This window comes from Haemaphysalis longicornis, unplaced genomic scaffold (assembly GCF_048455015.1).
Source record: "Haemaphysalis longicornis isolate Haplotype H1 unplaced genomic scaffold, Haemaphysalis longicornis Haplotype H1 scaffold_12, whole genome shotgun sequence".
In the NCBI taxonomy this organism is placed as follows: Eukaryota; Metazoa; Arthropoda; class Arachnida; order Ixodida; family Ixodidae; genus Haemaphysalis; species Haemaphysalis longicornis.
Window position 1 is genome coordinate 104893754 of NW_027526225.1, and position 20995 is coordinate 104914748.

Here is a 20995-nt window from a genome sequence, read left to right on the forward strand (position 1 = left end):
GCCTTGCCATTTGAACAGAGAGACGCCATGTAGGAATAGGAGTGGGAATGGTCACAATATTCGATAATGAATCTTGTCGCGTTATCTTCTTTATGTAATTAAAGCTACCTCCCCCTCGCATTATCGGTCATAGGCTTAAAAAAAAACGATGAAAGTGCCGCTCGTTCCACACAACACAGGAATTCATGGCGGCGGTTTTGGCCTCACGTTTGTTAGCCATCTGCATGATACCACTGGTTATATACCGACCAAATCAGGCGCAGTACTGTTAATTAAAACTTACAAATTTTGTAAAATTGGTTCCGGTTCCCGTAACACCATAGTTAACGCGCAGATTTATGCACAGAAGTGTTTCAGCACCTTCGAAGCTCAAGTTAACGAGCGGAACTAACCCTCTCAACTGACGGCGTCAGCGCTTGAAATTTGCGAAACCGTGGGTGTTGGCTAATAATTTGGTCACATTAAGCGTAATTCCTGCATCGACTGGGCATATTTCTTACGGATATTTAAATAGTATATTTTAGGATCTTCTGCGTCCCTACCTGGACTGTCACTGTCATCAGTTTGCGGTGCTCCGAAGTAGTGTTTCTGAAAAAGAAACACACAAAAAAAAAACATTTATTCAATACCAGTTCAACTGGTACAAAGTAACATCAGCAATGTAGATGAAACAAGTGCTGTGCTAAATGAAGCCTTCGGTACCAGTAAAAAACGAAAACGGAAGATACCCCAGCACCTCATCACCGCAGCCGGGTGCAACTCCGCGCGGTGCAAAGAGTGCGTTACTGCGAGTATTTTGAACGTGACGTGAGTCCTTATCGTGATTTTTCAGGCTTAATCTGTGTATAATCTACTGTAGCTGTGACAAAAAAAGAGAGAAAAACTACGGGAGAAAACATTCACGCATCTTCACGAACTGAATTATGACGAGTGGGTGAAGAACTGGAGATCGTTCTTACCGAAAATCACACGTGGCATTGCCCACTCGCACATGTAAATGAGTGACAGCGCGTGTAAACAGTATATACGATTCCAACCCAATCCAATCCGATACAATTCAATTCAATCCAATCCAATGCAATGCAATCCAATCCAATCAAATCAAATCCAATCATATCCAAACCAAATCCAATCCACCCCAATCCAATGCTCCTTCTGCATGCGCAACACTGTGTACACGGCCGCCAAGGGACAAGCCACGGACTAAGCGAAGTCCTAAGGTGATTCATCCCTAAAGGGAAAAGGTGTCGCGCATTACGCGCAATCTGAGTTCGAAACGCCCGCGCGTGATGACACCCGGGTCCATAGCTCCGGTCGAGGGATACACAACATGGGCTATTGCCGGTTTTAAATTGTACCCAAGTATAGCTGGAATTGTCAGCTAAAATGCGTAAGCCGTTCTGCTATGCACGAAGCTTTTGTAAAGTAAGCTTCACAGTAGCACGCAAATGCATCGCTGTGGGAGCATTTTCACGGGCAAAGTAAGCAGTGGATATTAAGGTAGCTAGGCCCCGGGACATTTTAATAACCCTCTCATAAGACCCCACGTGTCCCTGTAGAACACTAAAAGCCACACCTGTATTTATGAGAAAACTTCTTCTAAAGGATTTAATTAAGGAGCCAGATGTTAAAATATGGGAACCCTAGCTAGGGACTTTAATCAACAGCGTTTTTGTATGTTGCGAAAGTGTGACACATCAACAGCCACAGACGGGCAGATCTTTTTCCTCGTTCTGTTCACGTCGAATAGGGAAGGGGGGGGGGGGGGGGGGGAGAAGGTACTGGTAATATACGCATCAGTTTCACTCGCATCAACTCAGTGCTTATTAGATAATGTAAGAGCAAATGCGTCGTAGTGGGGCGGAAACGGTATAGCAATGGGTGTTAATCTGCACTGGTGCTGAAAGCTCTTGGACGGCGAATATTGAGCAGTGCTCTGGAGTATAGACAAAAATAAGTTCGCGTGAAAATTTGCGGTCTATATGTTTATTATCCAAAATATTGGTCGATGCCGCAAGCCTTTGAAAACTATCAAAATAAGGAAAAGTACTGGCGCCAGTACGCTTAAAGATTTGAGGTACGACTCATTCTTTGGGACCCGCCATGGTGGCTCTGTGGCTAAGGACGCGGGCTCGATTCCCGGTCGCGGCGGTCGCTTTTCTAATGGAAGCGAAAAGGAAAACGCCGTGTGTTTGAGATTTTGGCGCACGTTAGATATTCCAAGGTGGTCAAAATTAATCCGGAGCCCTCCACTACGGCGCGCCTCATCGCCTGTGCAGTTTTGCCGCGTTAAACCCCCCCAATCAATCAATCAATCAATCAATCAATCAATCAATCAATCAATCAATCAATCAATCAATCAATCAATCAATCAATCAATCAATCAATCAATCAATCAATCAATCAATCAATCAATCAATCAATCAATCAATCAATCAATCAATCAATCAATCAATCAATCAATCAATCAATCAATCAATCAATCAATCAATCAATCAATCAATCAATCAATCAATCAATCAATCAATCAATCAATCAATCAATCAATCAATCAATCAATCAATCAATCAATCAATCAAACTTACTCTTTGGTGAACGATTGTGTGCGTGAATACGGTGAGCATTGTATTCGTGGTCGTGGGTGTGCCATTGCTGACGTTACCTTTACTTGATCACTGGAGGTGGCCACCACTCTAGCTCAACTCTTCAAGTAGGGGGAAAAAATAACTGCAACGTCACGAGACTTATCGCGCATGAGCATTATCACATGGTATATGAATCCCCCCTTCCTCCTCCTCCCCCTACCTCTCCGCCACCACTCCACCCCTTGCTTCCTACTTGCCACTTTGCCATGTACACTTTCAGGGAGGCTTCACACAGATGCATCTATCGGAGAGGCGACACAGGGGCATACGACGAGCAGGATGAAGGCTATCGCATTGAAGCACGTTCGGGCTTATCGAATAATAGTTTCTTGACGTACAAAAACCCCTATCAGTGGCAACTGTACGTACTATGTCGCTCTATATGACGTATAACGCGCGAGTGTGCGCCGGATTCTGCTACAACGTACACTTACGTCGCTCAGCGTTGCGTGTCCGAGTGAGAGGGAAAAGTTTTTTTGGCACTGTAGTATCCCTCGATACTACCTACACGCTCACCATTGCGTATGTCTGGTGAATGGGGTATTTCTTAACACCAATCTCGCTGTGAAACGGTTGTTATTACTGCTCTGCTGACGTGCACATTTTGAAAATCTGATGACAGATTGAAAACATTGATTTCGGTAAAGTAGCTGCGACCACACCCGCGCATGCGCCAGTTAGCGGACTAACACAAAAGAAAACCGGGCCATCTAAATGTCATTTACACCGTGATTTAGACCTGGTAGCAGCAGTCAAGAAAACGCAATGGGTGCCGATTGACGCCGCGAAAACAGTAAAACTTTCTCTCGTTTTTTTTCAGGACCACCACCACAATCAAGCAGCGTCGAATTTGAGCTTCACCACAATGCATTTATGTCACCAAGAAAGCGCATTCGACCGAGTGACAGCAACGGGCACGCCATTTGACCCAAAATTCGTATCTGCAGTATGGCAGCGCGCAGCACACAACGTCATGCTTGCTTTGCGCGACCCCATGGGGTCGACCGAACTTTTCAGCCAAAACGAGCACTTTACGTTGTCACTCGCCGATAGTTTGTTGCTGGCTGCGCAAATACTACCCATACCGAGAAGAGACTTAACATTAACATTCAACATGACGAAAAATGAGGGCTCACATGACTACTTAGAATAGAATAGAATAGAATAGAATAGAATAGAATATGATACAATAGAATAGAACTTTATTGTTCGTTGTTACAGAATGGTACATCACTAGAATATAGTCAATACAGAAAGGGGTCCCAGAGTAATAAACTGTAGTGGGACCCCTTGTTTTTGATAGCATACAGAGAAATAGGTTAATTGAAGCTGCTAGCAGGAATGATACCTATTTTTTATTACCTATCTTATACGAAGAAATAGCGCGACTACACGTAAATTGTGAATTGATAAGATTGCATATTTTGGAAATAAATAAGGAACATATTGAACAAACAAAAACACACAGCATTGAAACAACTAACACAGGAATATTTACACAAAATAAAGCATCCTATAAATAATACAATATTGAGTGCAGTTAATTCATATACGCACATAACAGTTGTATAAATGCAATGGGTAGGTGTGTAAAAGATAAAAAAAAAGACTACACTAGGCGAAATGTGGATGTGCACGTCAAAAGTCTATGTGACGGTTGGTCAAAAATTATCGAAGGGAACGTTTCCCTTCCCACCCTTTCCATTCCCATTTCCCTTTCATGGCCTCCAGGCCTCCCATTTCATCCAATCAATCAATCAATCAATCAATCAATCAATCAATCAATCAATCAATCAATCAATCAATCAATCAATCAATCAATCAATCAATCAATCAATCAATCAATCAATCAATCAATCAATCAATCAATCAATCAATCAATCAATCAATCAATCAATCAATCGAGTGCATTGCGGTTAAGCAAAACCACCGGACTCTCTTGAAGTGTGATCTATATACTGGTTACCGGAGATTGAAAGTTTTGGTATGGATTTCGTAAGTACAGTGTGATGAAGGGGTTCGGAATGGCCCCTCCAAGCGGCCACTGTCGACTGCGAACTGACAGACCCTGCAAGATTGGTTGTAGGACAATGACGAAGCGCTGTCGACAAGCGTAGAACTAGCGGATGCTATTTCCAGGGTCAAAGCAAAATAAACATGGCAGAGCTTTCTGCCAAAAGCATGGTCGCTATCAGATCCGGAACACCAACAATTTCCTAATGTATCATGGGACAATATCACGTGATAACATCTGTCCTTCTCGGTATGCGCTGAAACGCATTCAAAAGCGCACCATTCGGGAGCCAATTAATTTATTAGCTGGATCCTCGAAAGCAACTAAAACGCCTTTGGCGCAAGTTATCTGCAGCTTAAGTACGCCTCCACAGCCCTCCAGGGTGTTAGCGTAGCAGATGTCAGAAAATAATTTTGTGATACCGTCACGGTCTCCCACGAGCTCTGTAGTGGTTTCAGGGATATTGGCTGGCTCGTTCCTCACTACGAATGCCACGCTCATGGATGAATCTGTAAATGAGATAAGTGCGACATTAGCGCCTTTCGGAGTACCTTCTTCGCTGGCAGTGATGGTGTTCCTCAGCTTTTAGGCCTCCCTATGGCAAAGCACTCAAGCAGCTTAATTCACTCGGTATACCAGCACGCCGTGGAGGGCAGGTGGGTTGGGGCGAGCTGTAAAACTCCCCACCTTGCACCCTTCATGAAACCCAGAAAATCGCCTGATCGCCGTCCTTAAACCCGGAAATGCTTACCAGTATATTGCTCTAATGAACTGCATTGTAAGGCAAAGGGGAATATGGCATTGAATCTACTTCTCTCAGATTTTTACGACAGGAATATGTACTACCCAACGGGAATATAAGGTGTCAAGAAAAGTAGGAGTAGCATTGACAACGTCATTGCATCGGTGCTGAATATTCAAAGGCAAGAGACTGCAAAAAAAAAAAAAAAAAAAAGAAGAAGAAGGGAGGCGCAGCTTGATTAGTGGTGCAAGGCTGAAGAAACAGCAGAGCTGGAGGCCCCACTCCCTTCGTCGGAGACACGGCGGTTGAACCTCGCATGAAAATCCGAACTTGCCGCTGGAAGTACCCCATTACTGGCAGGCCCGGACCGTATTAAAAATTCCGCAGCTTTTCCCAATTCTCGCAAAGTGAACCTCGCTAGCACGCGCTGGAACCCGCGGCAACCGGCTTCGCGAACTCCGCGTCTGTGCTCTCCACTTCAGGTGCGAAGGCGCGTGAGCTGGCAAGGAGGACAGCAATCCAGAGATCACGCCACGAACGAAGGTCGAGCTGGCCAACGCCGGGTGCTCCTCACAAGGCGTCGCTCACGTGCGCTCGGTCTCTTTCCTTGGTGTTTTTTTGCGAGCTCCTCACGTGGCGCAAGCCCACGCGTAAGGCTGTACACGAGCCTTTATACCATGTGTTGCGCAGCGAATTCATGTCTCGACGGTAACCGAGAGGCTCGGCGGAGCCATGCATAGGCTAGCGAAGAGACCGCCAAGCTATGCACAGCTGCGCCAGGGGTTGCTAGGTAACGCGAGGTGACGCATTGCTCCGCGAGGTTTTTCAGTGTGACGGACGGATAACGTTCTGCTTAATCTGCTGAGCCGGTAAAAATCGCATAAATTGTATAGTGGGTATAAATGCGTAATCCTCCCTGGTATACACTGATCCCTTAAAGTCGGCTTCACTGCTATATCAATATATTCGTTGAGTGTAATTTCCTATGGGCAATATAAATCGTGTGCTATTAAAGCAGGAATGTCCTAGAAAACTTTCAATTAATTCCCCCACAACACTACATCTAGAGCGTAATATGGAGCGCAGTACACCGAGCACTGCTTAAATCGGCTTTAGGGCTGTTACAACTTGCTCGAAATGCCATGAGGATTGCGCAGAAGGACGACACACTTCCTCATGGCTTTTCAAGTATCCAGCCACGAGTAGCTCTGTATACGAATCTCCTTAAACTCGGCTTCACTATTTTACACGAATGAACAGCTGTGAAACACTTTTCAGGCAATATAAGCAGTCTCACTTGAAAAAAAAAAAAAATCAGAAGCCCCTCTGCCTAACGATTACGACGCTTGAAACGCGAAGTTTTCCTGCGTGCGAAAATCAAACTGCGGAGTGCTCAAATCAAAGCCGCTGCAGTGAAAGTCAAAGCGTCAACGATCAAAATACAACCCGCCGGCGAGTCAAAGTCCAAACTGAGCCGTCAGCAAAAAAATCCCTCAAGAGAAAGAATCCCTGATGTACGAGAAACGTGCGTAGACTTGCGCTTTCTGCTTCCTCCTTCCTGGGATACGCTGTCAGTGTGCGGAGAAGCTAGGTGCACGACCAAATAATCCACGATAGTACACTGGATGGACCTGTCTTCCAAGAACAATAGTTGGATGAAGTCCATCAGGCTAAGGTTGAACATTTCAACAACGCCATTTGCCCGGGCTAATACACGGATGAGGCACAATGCTTGATGCCCCTATCCTTCAGCGAATGTTCAAACACTTCAGATTTAAACTAGGGTTCATTGTACGATACAAGTTACTCAGTTCAGCCTTCACGGCTGAAGACATCAGACAAGAGGTCAGTGACAACTTCACACATAACTGCGTTGGCGAAGTACACTTCTGGTCTCTTGGAATCGTAGTCTATAGAGTTATTACGAATTTCGGTCGGGCCTGGGCAAATTGAGAGAACCATATCAATGGTAAGCTTTTGCCATGGTTTTTCCGGGAATACTAGAGGCTGCAAGGGCGCAGTACAAGGTTTGACCCACTTGTCAGCTGCCTGGCACAAGCGGCAATTTTGTAGCTCAAGCTACACTGACCGAGGTTGAGCAGTTTTGCGTGGACCTTGAAGGGCCGTGCTGCGCAAGCGCGAGGAGCATTAGATTGGATTTTATTGGATTAAAGTGGTTTGTATTCCAATCCAATCCGATTGGAGTACGGGTGCGTAGAGAATTGGGTCTGCACATTCGCCGGTCTGCGCATTCCAGAGGAGTGACGTCATAGCCACGGCAGACGAACTGGCGCCGGCGCGTGCCCAGCTGCGCGCCTCGGTTGCGCAGTAGCCAAGTCTGACGCTGCGCCGGAGCCGCTTGATAGCCGTTTTGCGTGGCTCCTGGAGAGCCGTGCTGAGCATGAGCGAGGAGCAGTGACTGGAGTGGACTGGACTGGACTGGATTGGACTGGATTGCTGAACCTTAGCTCACGCTACGTATATCCTGGCATAGCCGAGCTAAGCCACTACTAATTTTTTTACTGCGTGTTCCACCTCCGCACTAATTCTTGGCCACCTGAGTTTCTCTCGAGACCTTTGCTTCGTTCTTGTTATTACGGGGTTCGTGTCGTGCGTGGAGAACCTTCGTAGCTTGGCAGACAACGGTTCTACCGTAGGACGCACTTCAACGTACTGCACAAAACCCTTGGCCAGGTTTAGTTAGCCGGCGAACAGGTGGGAAAACTCGCCACGCAGGTGAGCTGGTAGCAGCGATTAATTTGTGACTGTTTGCAGACACGACAGTGCATCCCCTCCAATGCAAAGCTAGAGATGGTATATGGCATCTACTTCCGAAAGTGGGGTACCACGCTTCGCGACATGAAAAAGAACACATGGTAGAACCTGCTTGTAGTATACGGTCATAAGAAAGCAACCCTTCACTACAATCCGTGGCTTCGAGTAGTTCAATAGCCTCACTTTGGCATCCGTCAGTGGGCAGTCGAAGAAATGTTCTCGAAAACTTGCTTCACTCAGCAGGCAGTCAGATGACAGAGTGTCAATGAGCAGGCTCGATGTGGTATTATCACCATCGACATTGATTAAATACCATTTTCCCGGATGCTGTCATAACTGAGGGTTAGAACTGAAATTTTATTCGTCGCCTCTAAATTGCTCTTGCTCTCCCGGCTACCCGGAGACTCCACTTTGCCTCGTGACCGGCACACAGGCGCAAAGTTTCCTACTTCGTCGCAGTTCCGACATTTGGCTTTCATAGCTCCGTATTCTTTTGCATTTGCTCGATGGCCATATCACCCGATACGGCCGCACGTCGAAAATCCACTAGCGCTCTCGCTCGCAGGCTTGTCAACTATTATTTGCACGAGCGAGTCAGCTGACAACTCCACGAGTTCCTGTCCAGTCTGCTCCACATGTTTGCCCAGCTCGACAGTTCGCCTCAAAGTCAGGCCTGTTCCTTCGAAAAGCAGACGGTCACGCATCTGTTGCGACGCTGCCACTTCAAGTAGCTGTTCGTGTGCGACTTTCTCCGATTGTTGCCAGAAATCACAGCTTGAGGCAAGCTGGCGCAGCGCAGCGGCGTACGCCTCGAAGGGCTCCCCCCATAGCCGTCGACGCTGTCGAAAGCGGTGTCGCTCCATCAGCTCGTTTACGCTTGTGACGAAATGGTTGTCAAGCAGTGGAAGTGCCACGTAGAAAGCAGCGGCGTCGGGCTCAGTTTTGACATTTACGTTGATGAGCTCCGACGCTGTAAGGGGCGCCAAACTGGAGTATATTCACTGTCCCTCCAAGCCGAGTGCATTCAATGGGGTAGCTCTCTTTCGGCGATGCGAGATGTCTTCGTCTACGATGGCCTCTAAGTAGTTGAGGAAAACAAACTTCCACGCTTTCTACGGTACAGAAGCAGCACCAGGCGTGGCAATAGAGGGAGACAACGGCGGGTTATAGTTAAACACGGCAGCAATGGCTTACGGGTGTAGAGTGAGGCAAAAATATCCGACCAGCGGATGCGACTGTAGCAGCAGCGAGGCGTCTTGCGGCACTTTGGCGCAAACGACGGAAATTCCGGGAAAGGGCGATGCAAATGGAGCTGTATACTCAAAGTCGAAAGTGAAGCTTTTCGGCGTAACGGCAGTAGGCGTTCGTCCTGAACACTCATGGGTTTACCTCTTCGCTAGTTTTGGCTGTATCATAACAAGTGGAAAAGGGCGCGAAAAGAAACATGGCAGCTAGTCGTCTCACTCGAGTAACAGCAAGCAAGATAGCCTTTATTGGCTGCCATGTGGTTTTATACTAAGGGCCGAAGTTTGTTGTACAAAATTGAAAAAAGCGAAGTTGCCAGCCTGCAACCGGGAAACCAATGTGCACGAAAAACACCACAGTGACCACCATAAGTTACTTGTGTCGTGGAGGCGTACGGGGCATGGGCCCGATGATGTCCACACTGAGCTCCTCCATAGGTGCGGTGGCCCACTAGCTGCTTATAAGACTCTCTGGATTCTGACAGCGGGCCTTTGTGCCCTAGCAGAGAGAGAACACCTGACATACCGGGACACACGGCCCGCATAACCAGCCAGGCAAGTCGCGCAGACACACGTTGGCGCTCTTGAAAAAAAAAAATTAGCAGTGGCTTAGCCCGGCTATGCCAGGATATATCCCTGCTTGTCTAGGGTTAGCTTGATTATCATGCTTACGGCTGCTTCAAAGGCACACACACGGTATGCTCATTATGTGACACCTCTATATTTATCAAGCGGCTCCGGCGCAGCGTCACCGATCAACCCAGAGCTAAGCTGGTTCCACAGGCGCACGCCGGTGTTGCTGCGACGCCCGAGCCATTGGGTCCACACCCGGCCACCCCTCGCATGATCATCAAGTGGACCGGGGCGTCACGTGCGGAACGGAAGTCGGCGTAGACGCTGGGCGCGTGGGGTGTGTGAGAGACGCCGGGAAGCGAGTGACGTTCTGAGCGCCGTGTGACGTCACTGCTCCTCACGCATGCGCAGCACGGCTCTCCAGGAGCCACGCGAAACTGCTCAAACTCGGCCAGTGTAGCTCAAGCTACAAAAGCAAAGTTGCCAGCCTGCAATAGGAAAATCGCAATGCACGAAACACCACAGTGGCCACCAGCAGTTACTTGTGTCGGGGAGGTGTAGGCGGCAAGGGCCCGATGTTGTACGCCCTGAGCTTCTACATAGATGGGATGGCCCACTGGCTGCTTATAAGGCCCTCTGGATTCTAACAGCGGGGCTTTGTGCCCTGGCAGAGAGGGAACACCTCCCATGCGGGACACATGGCCCGCATACCCAGCCAGGCAAGTCGCGCAGGCTCACGTTGGCGCTCTTGAAAAAACCCGAATGGTTACTAGTCGATGGTCATGTGCCATCTTGATGGCCATCTGCTGATCATTATGCCTGTACAGCACCACAGTCTCATCAAACAAAGGGTGACGCCCACACGTTTTTACAATGCGCCCATCTTTCTGCACGTGTGGGCGTCACCCTTTGTTTGATGAGACTGTGGTGCTGTACAGGCATAATGATCAGATTGTCCAGGAACTGGTAGAGGCCTTTTTTATCAAGGAACATAACAACAAGTGCCTAAGCAAATCATCTATTACTACTCTTCACGGGAAGGAGCACGCGCTAATCGGCACCACGTTTGTCTAATCTATCATTTGTGTTCATGTATAAATTTTGTGTTTTTTTTTTCAATAAACCGGTAGTTGCGTATAAGCGCTTGTGTGTATCGCTCCGGTCTGTCGCCGTTTTATGTGCGCTTTGAAGTTTTCAATCTGTTATCGACGCCACGCCCTCCCCGTGAAATCGTCGGCGGCCTTGTACAGCTATGAAACGGACACGACACTCCTCTCCTCTACCAAATTCTACTCGGTCCTCATTCTCGGACTCGGGAACTTGGCCCCCGATACACTCGTAGAAGACCGCGATGATGTAAACACGAACTCTTCGAGGCTCTCTTCGGGGGGGGGGGGGGGGGGGGGGGGGGGCAAATTGCGCTGTTCCAGTTTCGCTTTCAGCCTCCGCTGAGCGTCGATGGAGGAGAATTCGTGCACAAACATGCTATTGAAAGCGTCGTACGCTGTTAACCCTCCAACAATGCGCCACCCCAACATCGCACTCTCTTCTAGAGCCGCCGGCACAACGTGGGTGAGGCGCTTCTTGGCGACAACTCCAGGGGCGACACGAAATGTCTCCGTCCGCTGCGACTGTAGGAACTCGGAGTACTGCGTAGGGGGGAGGAAAAGTGCGAAGGCGCCATTTTAGTTGCGGAATTTTGGGCGACCGGTGTGCCAACGGGTGTTGTTGCGGGCTAGCACTGGTGCAGCCATGGCCCACCCCCCTCACGACAGCTGCCCCCCTTTTTTTACTGCATTATTTTGCACAGGGCATCAAATGAACGGAAAGATAAAAAAAGAAAAACGAAAGTGGTGGGAGGCAAGAGGCTTCGTGCACTACAGAATGCTGTAGAGGCCCGTCTGCCCAACAGCTGCTTGTGAACAGTACCATGCGTCCACCGATGAATAGCAGGCGGACGGCCTGGGCGATGTCCTGGGACCACCACGTGCCGGGTTCCGGCTGGTTGGAGTCCTGGACATGTCCCCAGGAGGCGTACCAATGTCGCTTCCGCAGCGGAAGCAGGGCAGAAGGGGCCGGTTGCATGCGTCAGCGCAAGGCTTGAAGTCCATGTTGCACAAACAGCAGGCGTCAATGCAACGCCCAAGCGAATTCTCCGGAGCGTGAGCTCCTCACGGCGGGTCAAGCCACCAGGAAGGTCAGTCCCACGCGGAGGAAGAAGGGCACTTGTGGAGCGCCAAAGAGACTCTCTTTTGATTAGCGGAGTGTCCTTCAGGGACAACTGCAGAAGCGGGAGTGGGTATATATCTTGGAGGATGAGCAGCCAAGTCGGCCTTGACCTGGGTAGGCGTGCTACGGCGGGTCCAGACAGTAGCGGTCCCAGAGATCGGTTTTGGGGGGGGGGGGATTATTTTTTTGGAGGGACGGGGGGGGGGCGGGGGGGGGGGGGGGCGAGGCGAATAAAGAATCGCTCCCCTCCTTAAGGTCTTGCAGAGTTTGCGCTCCCCTCATAGAGGTCTTGCAGAGTTTGCGCTTAATGAAGTTTTGTGGAGAAAAGTCACTATAAAAAATTTATAGAATTCTTGTGGAGGCAACTCTATAAGTTATGAGTTCCTGATGAGTTTCTGCCGTGTTTCTTGTGACTCCATAAAATATCCGTAGAAACTCCCCAGAAATTCGCAATCCATTTTTGTGAGGGTGCAATTGTGCCAATTCTGCTGAGGTGGTGATAACCATGGAGGCGTGTGCGTGTGTGCGGTGCAACCCGCTGGGATTTAACTTCGCGCAAGTGGAATGCTTAAAAAAACTAAAAATAAGAAACTGAGGACCTCTTTGGGGGGGGGGGGGGCGACCGCCCCCTTCGCCCCCCCCCCCCCCCCCCCCTTGGGACTGCCACTGGGTCCAGAGGATGCGAACTTGCTCGCGCTCTATCGGAGATCCACCCGTCTTTGCGTAGAAGTTCACCCACGACATGAAGACAGCCATTCGAAAGATTTCGGGTTTCATAGCGCCCCAGCGCTTGTCCGGCAGCAAACAATGCTTTATTCACCGAGAAATCAATCAATTTAAGCCATAATTTTGACTCTCCATCTGAATCGTGTGTTTCGTGACATCTGAAAACGCTAGTGCGCCGTTTAGCCTGAAGCGGACTGCGGAACGTCTTTTGTAGCGTAAGCTACGCTGACCGAGGTTGAGCAGTTTCGCGTGGACCTTGAAGGGCCGTGCTGCGCAAGCGCGAGGAGCATTGGATTGGATTGGATTAGATTGCAAATCAAATCCAATTGGTGTACGGGTGTGCAAAGAATTGGGTCTGCACTTTCCCCGGTCTGCACATTCCAGAGGAGTGACGTCATAGCCGCGGCAGACGCACTGGCGCCGACACGTGCCGAGCTGTGCGCCTCCGTTGCGGAGTAGCCAAGTCTGACTCTACGCCGGAGCCGCTTGATAGCCGTTTCGCGTGGCTCTTGGAGAGCCATGCTGCGCATGCGCGAGGAGCAGTGACTGTAGTGGACTGGACTGGACTAGATTAGATTAGATTAGATTAGATTAGATTAGATTAGATTAGATTAGATTAGATTAGATTAGATTAGATTAGATTAGATTAGATTAGATTAGATTAGATTAGATTAGATTAGATTAGATTAGATTAGATTAGATTAGATTAGATTAGATTAGATTAGATTAGATTAGATTAGATTAGATTAGATTAGATTAGATTAGATTAGATTAGATTAGATTAGATTAGATTAGATTAGATTAGATTAGATTAGATTAGATTTAGATTAGATTAGATTAGATTAGATTAGATTAGATTAGATTAGATTAGATTAGATTAGATTAGATTAGATTAGATTAGATTAGATTAGATTAGATTAGATTAGATTAGATTAGATTAGATTAGATTAGATTAGATTAGATTAGATTAGATTAGATTAGATTGGACTGGACTGGACTGGACTGGACTGGACTGGACTGGACTGGACTGGACTGGACTGGATTGGATTGGATTGGATTGGATTGGATTGGATTGGATTGGATTGGAAATTGTTTTAGCAGCAGTAGGCATAACAGTCAGCTAATACTAGACAACCAGGAAACCTAAGAATAACCAGCTGAACCTTAGCTCGCGCTACGTATATCCTAGCATAGCCGAGCTAAGCCACTGCTAATTTTTTTACCATAAGTCCTCCTGGATGGCGTCACGATACTGCGCAGCACCGGTGTCCGTCCTCGCTTTGTTTCTGACCGTATTTGCACAATTCTCGTTATTGGTACGGTTGGAAGTAATCGTTTCGGGGAACATGAGGTACGCTCGACAAACAGGGTCAAGTAAGACAATGTCGGTCACTTACTCCGATCGGCCAGTGTCGCGTGAGACAACCCTAAAGCGCCGGACTGCTGTGAAGCTATAACAATCATAGTGCGTGCAGCGCCAACAGCAGTACGCACAGGTACTTCAATGTTTAATGTGTACTTTCGCAACTTCCATTGTTTACCCCGACCATTCTCACCGCTATAATATGAATACACATTATACAATTAAGCGAAAATAGCTCGTTCTGCCTAACTTGCCCTGTCCAACTTGAGTTTACTTTTGCCAACCTTAAACCAATCGCACGGCTGTGCATATGACGTCATACGTTTTAGTGCGGGAAATGAGCTAGTAGGTCACATGGCCATTCCCTTTTTTCACAAAATATGCAGCTCATTTGAGCGAGGTTTACGTTAACGGTGTGGTCAGTACTATTCTAGCGAGGCAATCTTTCGAATGAACCAAACTTGCGCTTTGTCTGCTTGGCCCCTTTAAGGAGGTATATCGCCTTTACTGAAAATTGGGCACCAATCTTCCTGTTTACTGTATTGCGGAATGTCTATGTGTGCATCTCGGCCGCGCCAGCGGCCATCTCACGCCACTTCGCAACGTGCCTGAAAGGCGCCCCCCCACGTCGTGTTACACGCTCACTTTGAAACCGAACGACGGGGGGCCCTCTTTTCCCTCGTGGCCATAATGAACGCGCAGAATACACGTGTAAACAAGCGCCAAGGCCGTTGAATAGGGAATGACAGGATACTGGCGCGACGCCAGCCCGTAACGATCTACTTGGGAGGAAACCAAAAGGGCTTTTCAGCAAGTGTGAGCAAAAGCAGCGGTGAATCGACAAAAAAAAAAAGGCTGCGTCTAATTACCTCCGGGAAATTCTCACGGCAGTTTCCATAAAAGCTGGCTTGGCTAAAATTTGCTGAATAATATTACGTCCCAACGTAACCTAACATAACATGACCTCAGCGAACCTAAGGTAACCTAACCGAACGCGTCATGACGTATACCCTAATCCAGCCCAACTGCAACAAACCTAATCTAACCCAGCCGAACGACACAGAACACAACATATATTAAACGTAATTCAACCCATTCTAGAAATCCTGTGCGTCGATCTCTTGATACAGTAAAAACCGGAGTAAAAAGAAGTAATAGCAGAATAATGATGACTTAAAAATTCTGAAAGCTAAAAATAAAACATCGCAATGTCGCACTCGAACCTGACTGATCCTTCTCGTTTAAAACCAAGTACCATAACACGGCACTACAGGGGCAGCTGCAAACACGGCTTTGCAGGGAATATTTATCCCACAGAATCTCAGCGTAGCGTGCTTAGTCAATGAGAGGCGACTGCCGTGAGAAATTTCTGACGGTAATTCTCACGGTCGCTGGGATAATAGACACTACATAAAAAAAAGTGCGACAACGTTTGTCAAGACCCATTAGGAGCAACATACCTGACGTAGTCACGCAGAGCACAAGGGTTGTAGGTAGTTTCTTATTTCGTTTAGACCTATTTTGGCGACATACTAGAAGCGTTCTCGTTAACTTTCTTTTTTATGAACTGGCGCCGAGCTGCCCGGATAAGCTAACAAACTTCGCGAGAAAGCCGCACCTTAATTAACAATACGGAAATAATGAAGTGCGTGAGGGAACGGGGAGAGGTAGTTTGTATCGCCGTAGGAAGCCTGAACTGGGTACATGCCGTTGCTTAAACGAGCCATGAAGAGAAACCACAGGTTTGGTTCATTCAAAAGATTGTCTCGTTAGACTCATACTGACACCACTTTTAGCGTAAACTTCGCTCAAATAAGCTACATAATTAAGAAAAAAGAGAATGGCCATGCGACCCATTAGCTCATTTCCCGCAACGGAACCTATGATGTCACATGAGACAGCTCTGCGATTGGTGGAGGGCGGCAAAAGCAAACGCAAATTAGGCAGAGCTTATAAGCTTGCTGAACGAGCTATTTGCGCTTAAATTTAGGGCGCATTCTTTTTAAAGCCGTAAGAATGGTGGGACAAACAGTGTAAATTACGAAAGCACATGTAAACATAGAAGTACCCATGCGTACTGCTCTTGGTACTGCGCGCACTATGCTTGTTTAGCTGCGCAGAACTGCGGGGCTTTGGGGTCGTCTCAGACGACACAGGCCGATTGATTGACGCTACGGTGTCTTACGTGACTACACTTGTCGAGCGAGCACTATGTTTTAGGCAACGAATTTCTCCCAGAACAAAAACAAGTCAGGGGAAAGAAGGTCAAAAACAAAGGCACACAACGGCAGGCCAGGGTATGGTGGCGCCATCTATTTTCAGTAACGTAAACAAACGCGGGAACACCTCGATGCCAGCGCTGCCGTACAGGGTGGAGACACCCTTTCAACGGTCCCGTGCCGCTGCAATTTGGTCAACGTCCTCAACCCGTCATTCTTTTAGATTCCCACGCGACCGAGCAACGCGAAACAGATAATTTTATCCAAACTTCGCCAGTTGACCGCGTTGCGGCGATACTTTTAGCGCTGTTTTGATATAATGACTTGCTTCGGCGGCGAGCGAGCGACCCAAAATGGCGGCGCCAGCGTATACGTGTCTCAACCCTGTACGGCGGACGCGTGAATCAAGGGATCCTAGGCTGCACGGGGGTCTGTGATGTCATTGCAGACCACAAAACACACGATTAAGCGGGAAAATCAAACTTTTAACTTAAATATGTATAATTTCTCAGTGAACAAAGCGTCGTTTGCATTCGGACAAGCGCTGGGAGCACTATAAAACACGAAATCTTTCGAATAACGCAAACTTGTATTTTGTCTTCATGGCTCCTTTAACAACTATATTGCAGCGCCTTAGAGTAACAGAGTAACAGCGCAGCTCTCAAAATACCAATGAAAATGGTTTTGAAAAATGAATGATACAGGCGCTTTGAATGGAAATTTTGAATATTTAATTACGAGCGTATTGGTCAGTGCGCAGTCCGAAGAATGGCTAGATACGAAGCACAATTGCTTCTAATTTTTGACTTAGCCCATGCCGGAATAATTTAGGCTAATGAAACTAGGTAAGCAAGTCTTCCATTCTAGGGCATCCGTTCCACGCCGAGTTCTTGATACGGCTGGAATGGCTTAGGAGAGGCGGTATTTGGGCCAAGACTGCGACCGACATTTATACATGGCACACGCTAAGACAAAACCTGCCGCGATTATGCAGCTGTTTGAGTATTTCTACGTCATATAATCTGTTTCGAGATAGTTCCGATCAGGCGCGAGTTAGAGCCGTTTAATGTAACCATGCTACTCCTTTAATTATGACATCTGAATGGGACACGGCGTAGTGATGGAGCTGTCCCAGCGGCCAATCGCACTGCACGTTGTGTATTTACAATGCATGGGGAACTGCAGCGCATTCGGGAGGCAGCTGGCTTTGCCACAAGGTGTATTTTGGAACCCGACCACGATAGAAATTATTCCCGAGGGGAAAGCCAAACACAGCTTCGCTAAACTTTGTATTTAGGTAATTTAGCAATTACTTAAAGATAGCTTTAAATAAACGGCAGATGCATTGATTTTCTCGCATATGTTTGACATTCCAGAAATTATTCCCCCTCATCATACAAACCCCGTCTTTTTCGCACATTTAATATTGTTTACGTTAGGCCTAATCTAAAGCTCGGAAATCGTTTTCTTCTCTGTTCTATCCGACGCCTGATGGGACTTCACTTTGGCGTACGGTGTCCAAAAAATTACGCACTCCTCTGTTTAGCGACTACGAAGGCTGAAAGCGAAACTTTATCATGAGGTATTCTTGGTTGTCGTTTGAGTTTGGACCTTGACACTCAGACGGTTGGGACTTTGACTGGTTGAACTTTGACTCGCACGCTGTTTAGATCTTTGGTCGCAGCAGCTTCAACTTTCACCCCTTAGCCATCTCATGTCGCAGGAAGAAAGCTTCGCGTTCAACTACCGTCGCCGTTAGACGAAGGGGTGCATGATTTTTCTGTAATTTTCTGCGCCCATGCTCCATTCTACAATTCCGAAGTGCTTCGACCGTATCGGAAAGGCGAAATCGGATAGACGTCATCTCCATAACGCGAGGGACGCAGGTTGGACAACGAAGAAAAAAAAGTGGGAGCCAGGTTCCATTCCCACCACCGGAAGCGTTTTTTCCTATCACTTTTCACACAATCATCATCACTGTCAGAGAAAGTTAACTTTCCTGCAGAGCGTTCGGAGGGGCCATACCGCGTCACTGAGACATAATAAGATCCGCTTTAGTATTCTGGTGGTAAAAAAGTGCCCCAAATCCCGAAATCTTGGATTAACATTTAGAAGAAACCAGCTGAACATGGAAACGAAGGACTAAATGTAACAAAAACTGACAGGGACAATGCTGGACAAGCAACTGAACGTTTATTACAAAGGTCAAACATATATACGGGTTGTGAATGCTCATCACATAAGATATGAATAACTTGCTGCGTCATACATGTCCATTCAAGGCCGAAAAACGATATCGCGCAAATGAGTCCTTGACGCCCGATGAACTAAGTCTCGGCACATGCCTGCCTAAGGTACAGCTTTTCCTTTTCGGTCAGCTGTACTGACGGGCTGCTCACGCGTTTTTTGCGTTATCATTTAGTCCTTCGCTTCCATGTTCAGCTGGTTTCTTCTAAACTTAATATGCACCAGCAAGCCCAGCAACAAACTCTCTTGGATTAACATTTCAATTAACATTAACGTACTGCATTTTAAGGTCTTGACGTTGTTTACTCAGGCTTTAGGTTTTATTAGTGCCAAAAATGAGCCAGCTAAAAGTCACAAATATACTGACGAGAGTCCCAGAATCAAAGACTGCAGTGGCACCTTCAGTTGATGCATATATGTCGACGGTAATATTTGTATACGGCAAATGAGCTTTATTATAAAATACGCGCATGAAAGTACATTTTCACATTACAAATCATGCCAACAACAAAACTAAAGGAATCGAAGGAACTGAAAACAACAAACAGTCACTGTACAGTTATCGCAGCAAATGGTACTTTAAAAAACTTGAAAATTTCAAAGGAAGTGCAGGATTTTATATTTGAAGTTAAATCATTCCAAAAGACTTTACCATCCCGTCTTAAAGAAAGTATACAGAAGCGCGAAAGCCTTCTCACATCAAAACTGCGTCAAAAGCGGCCCAAAACCTTCGCTTAAAATGCGCCTTATTTTCACTGAAAGTGCGTCTACCAATCGTTCATCAAACCTTCCAAGACCCAAATCGCAAACGAAGAACGGACCCATGAGACGATTTTTCGCGCACTAAGTGAACACATCTACTTACGACCTTAATGCGCACCGATACGTGGTTAATGTCTCATCCTGAACCGTTCCTTTTTCGGGATTTTCAAGTGACCGTTTGGACAGAATGCAAGCTCGGTTTCCCTTACTCGCCGCGTGTCCAGAGATCTTGTCAGAGCTTTTCGGTCGACCAACCGGTCTACGGGGAAATGCATTAGTTTTTTGACAGGACGCCATGGGTCCCACTAAGAAAGCTTTCGCTTTAAAAGAAATTGAAGAAATGCTGAAGTTTTTGACACAAAAGTGTGTTACGCCGGGGTGCAGCAAGACAACACCGACTTCATGTCCGCCGCGGATATGACATCGCCAGAAAAAGCTCCACTGACGCGGCGGCCCTGGGTTTCGACCCGACGATCACTCTGGCCGCAACTGGAGGTGTGAGACGCTCTGCCAAATAGGCTATCAGTCACTCTACGAACGCGCGTTATATCCTTTCCGATTAGATTCTCTATTCCGGTGGCGCTGTCGTGTAGGAGAGGTGAAGAGAAGTAACGTGTTGTGCCGCTAATGAGCGCCGATAGTTGGCGCTGCTGCTGCGGGCTGCGAACTTTGCCTCTCGCGTTCCACAAGCTGAGCTCATCGCAACTCAACCGTCTGCCGTACACGCCACGGAGCACGTGGTCGTACCTTTGCCGAGGCGACCCGCCAGCAAGACTTGAGTCGCCAAGCACACCCACAAGACAGCTGCCGACCCGCAAATCACGCTCCTTTCGCTGCAACGGACCGTGACTTCACCAAACGATTCCCTGATAACCAGTTCGGTTTCGTTGGCACGGTTTGAGAGCGCCTGCGGTTTCAGTCGGATCTACGCAATTCTCCGGCGCGTGTAATCCAGTGTCCAACGTTGAGGCGTCTAACGGTTCCATACCGATGATATATAAATAGCGATGTGCATGTTCACATCGATTCAGAATAAACATTCAACTGTTCCTGAAAAGGCCCATTCCACTTTCGCGTTGTACCGATTTCTTTGAAAGAGGGATCAACCGAATTTCTTCCCGTAATCGCAACGGGCCATGGCTAACGAAAAACGGTTACTAGCCCCAAATCTTGTGGTATTGTTATACCTCAACAGGTACATTATACATCAACAGGTCAGGTGAAATAAATGGGAACGCAAGGTTATCATGCAGCAACCTGTGGAATAAAATGACGAGGTTAACTGGAACAAATTATTCACGGGCAGGATTCTGTAAAAGCGGGGCAACGTACAGGCGTTAGATTGCGTAGAAATAGTGTTGAGAATGCGTATTTATTGATTTTGAATATGTTGAATGGGCGATAAGTGACCAGCCCCCGTTTTGCCCCATAAAACGAAACCGCAACTAATATATGG

At 47.4% G+C, this 20995-nt stretch overlaps 2 protein-coding genes across 4 annotated transcripts in view; one reads left to right on the forward strand and one right to left on the reverse strand.

Annotated features, from left to right (window-relative positions):
• Positions 1 to 20995, forward strand: part of LOC144163186 (BET1-like protein) — a 441394-nt gene that overhangs the window by 384760 nt on the left and 35639 nt on the right. The window lies entirely within an intron of this gene.
• Positions 1 to 20995, reverse strand: part of LOC144163184 (uncharacterized) — a 105944-nt gene that overhangs the window by 70822 nt on the left and 14127 nt on the right. For all 3 annotated transcript variants that reach the window (XM_077694014.1, XM_077694015.1, XM_077694013.1), the window contains one exon: positions 543 to 588. In XM_077694014.1, the coding sequence (XP_077550140.1) occupies positions 543 to 588 (46 nt within the window). The remainder of the gene's footprint in view (positions 1 to 542; positions 589 to 20995) is intronic.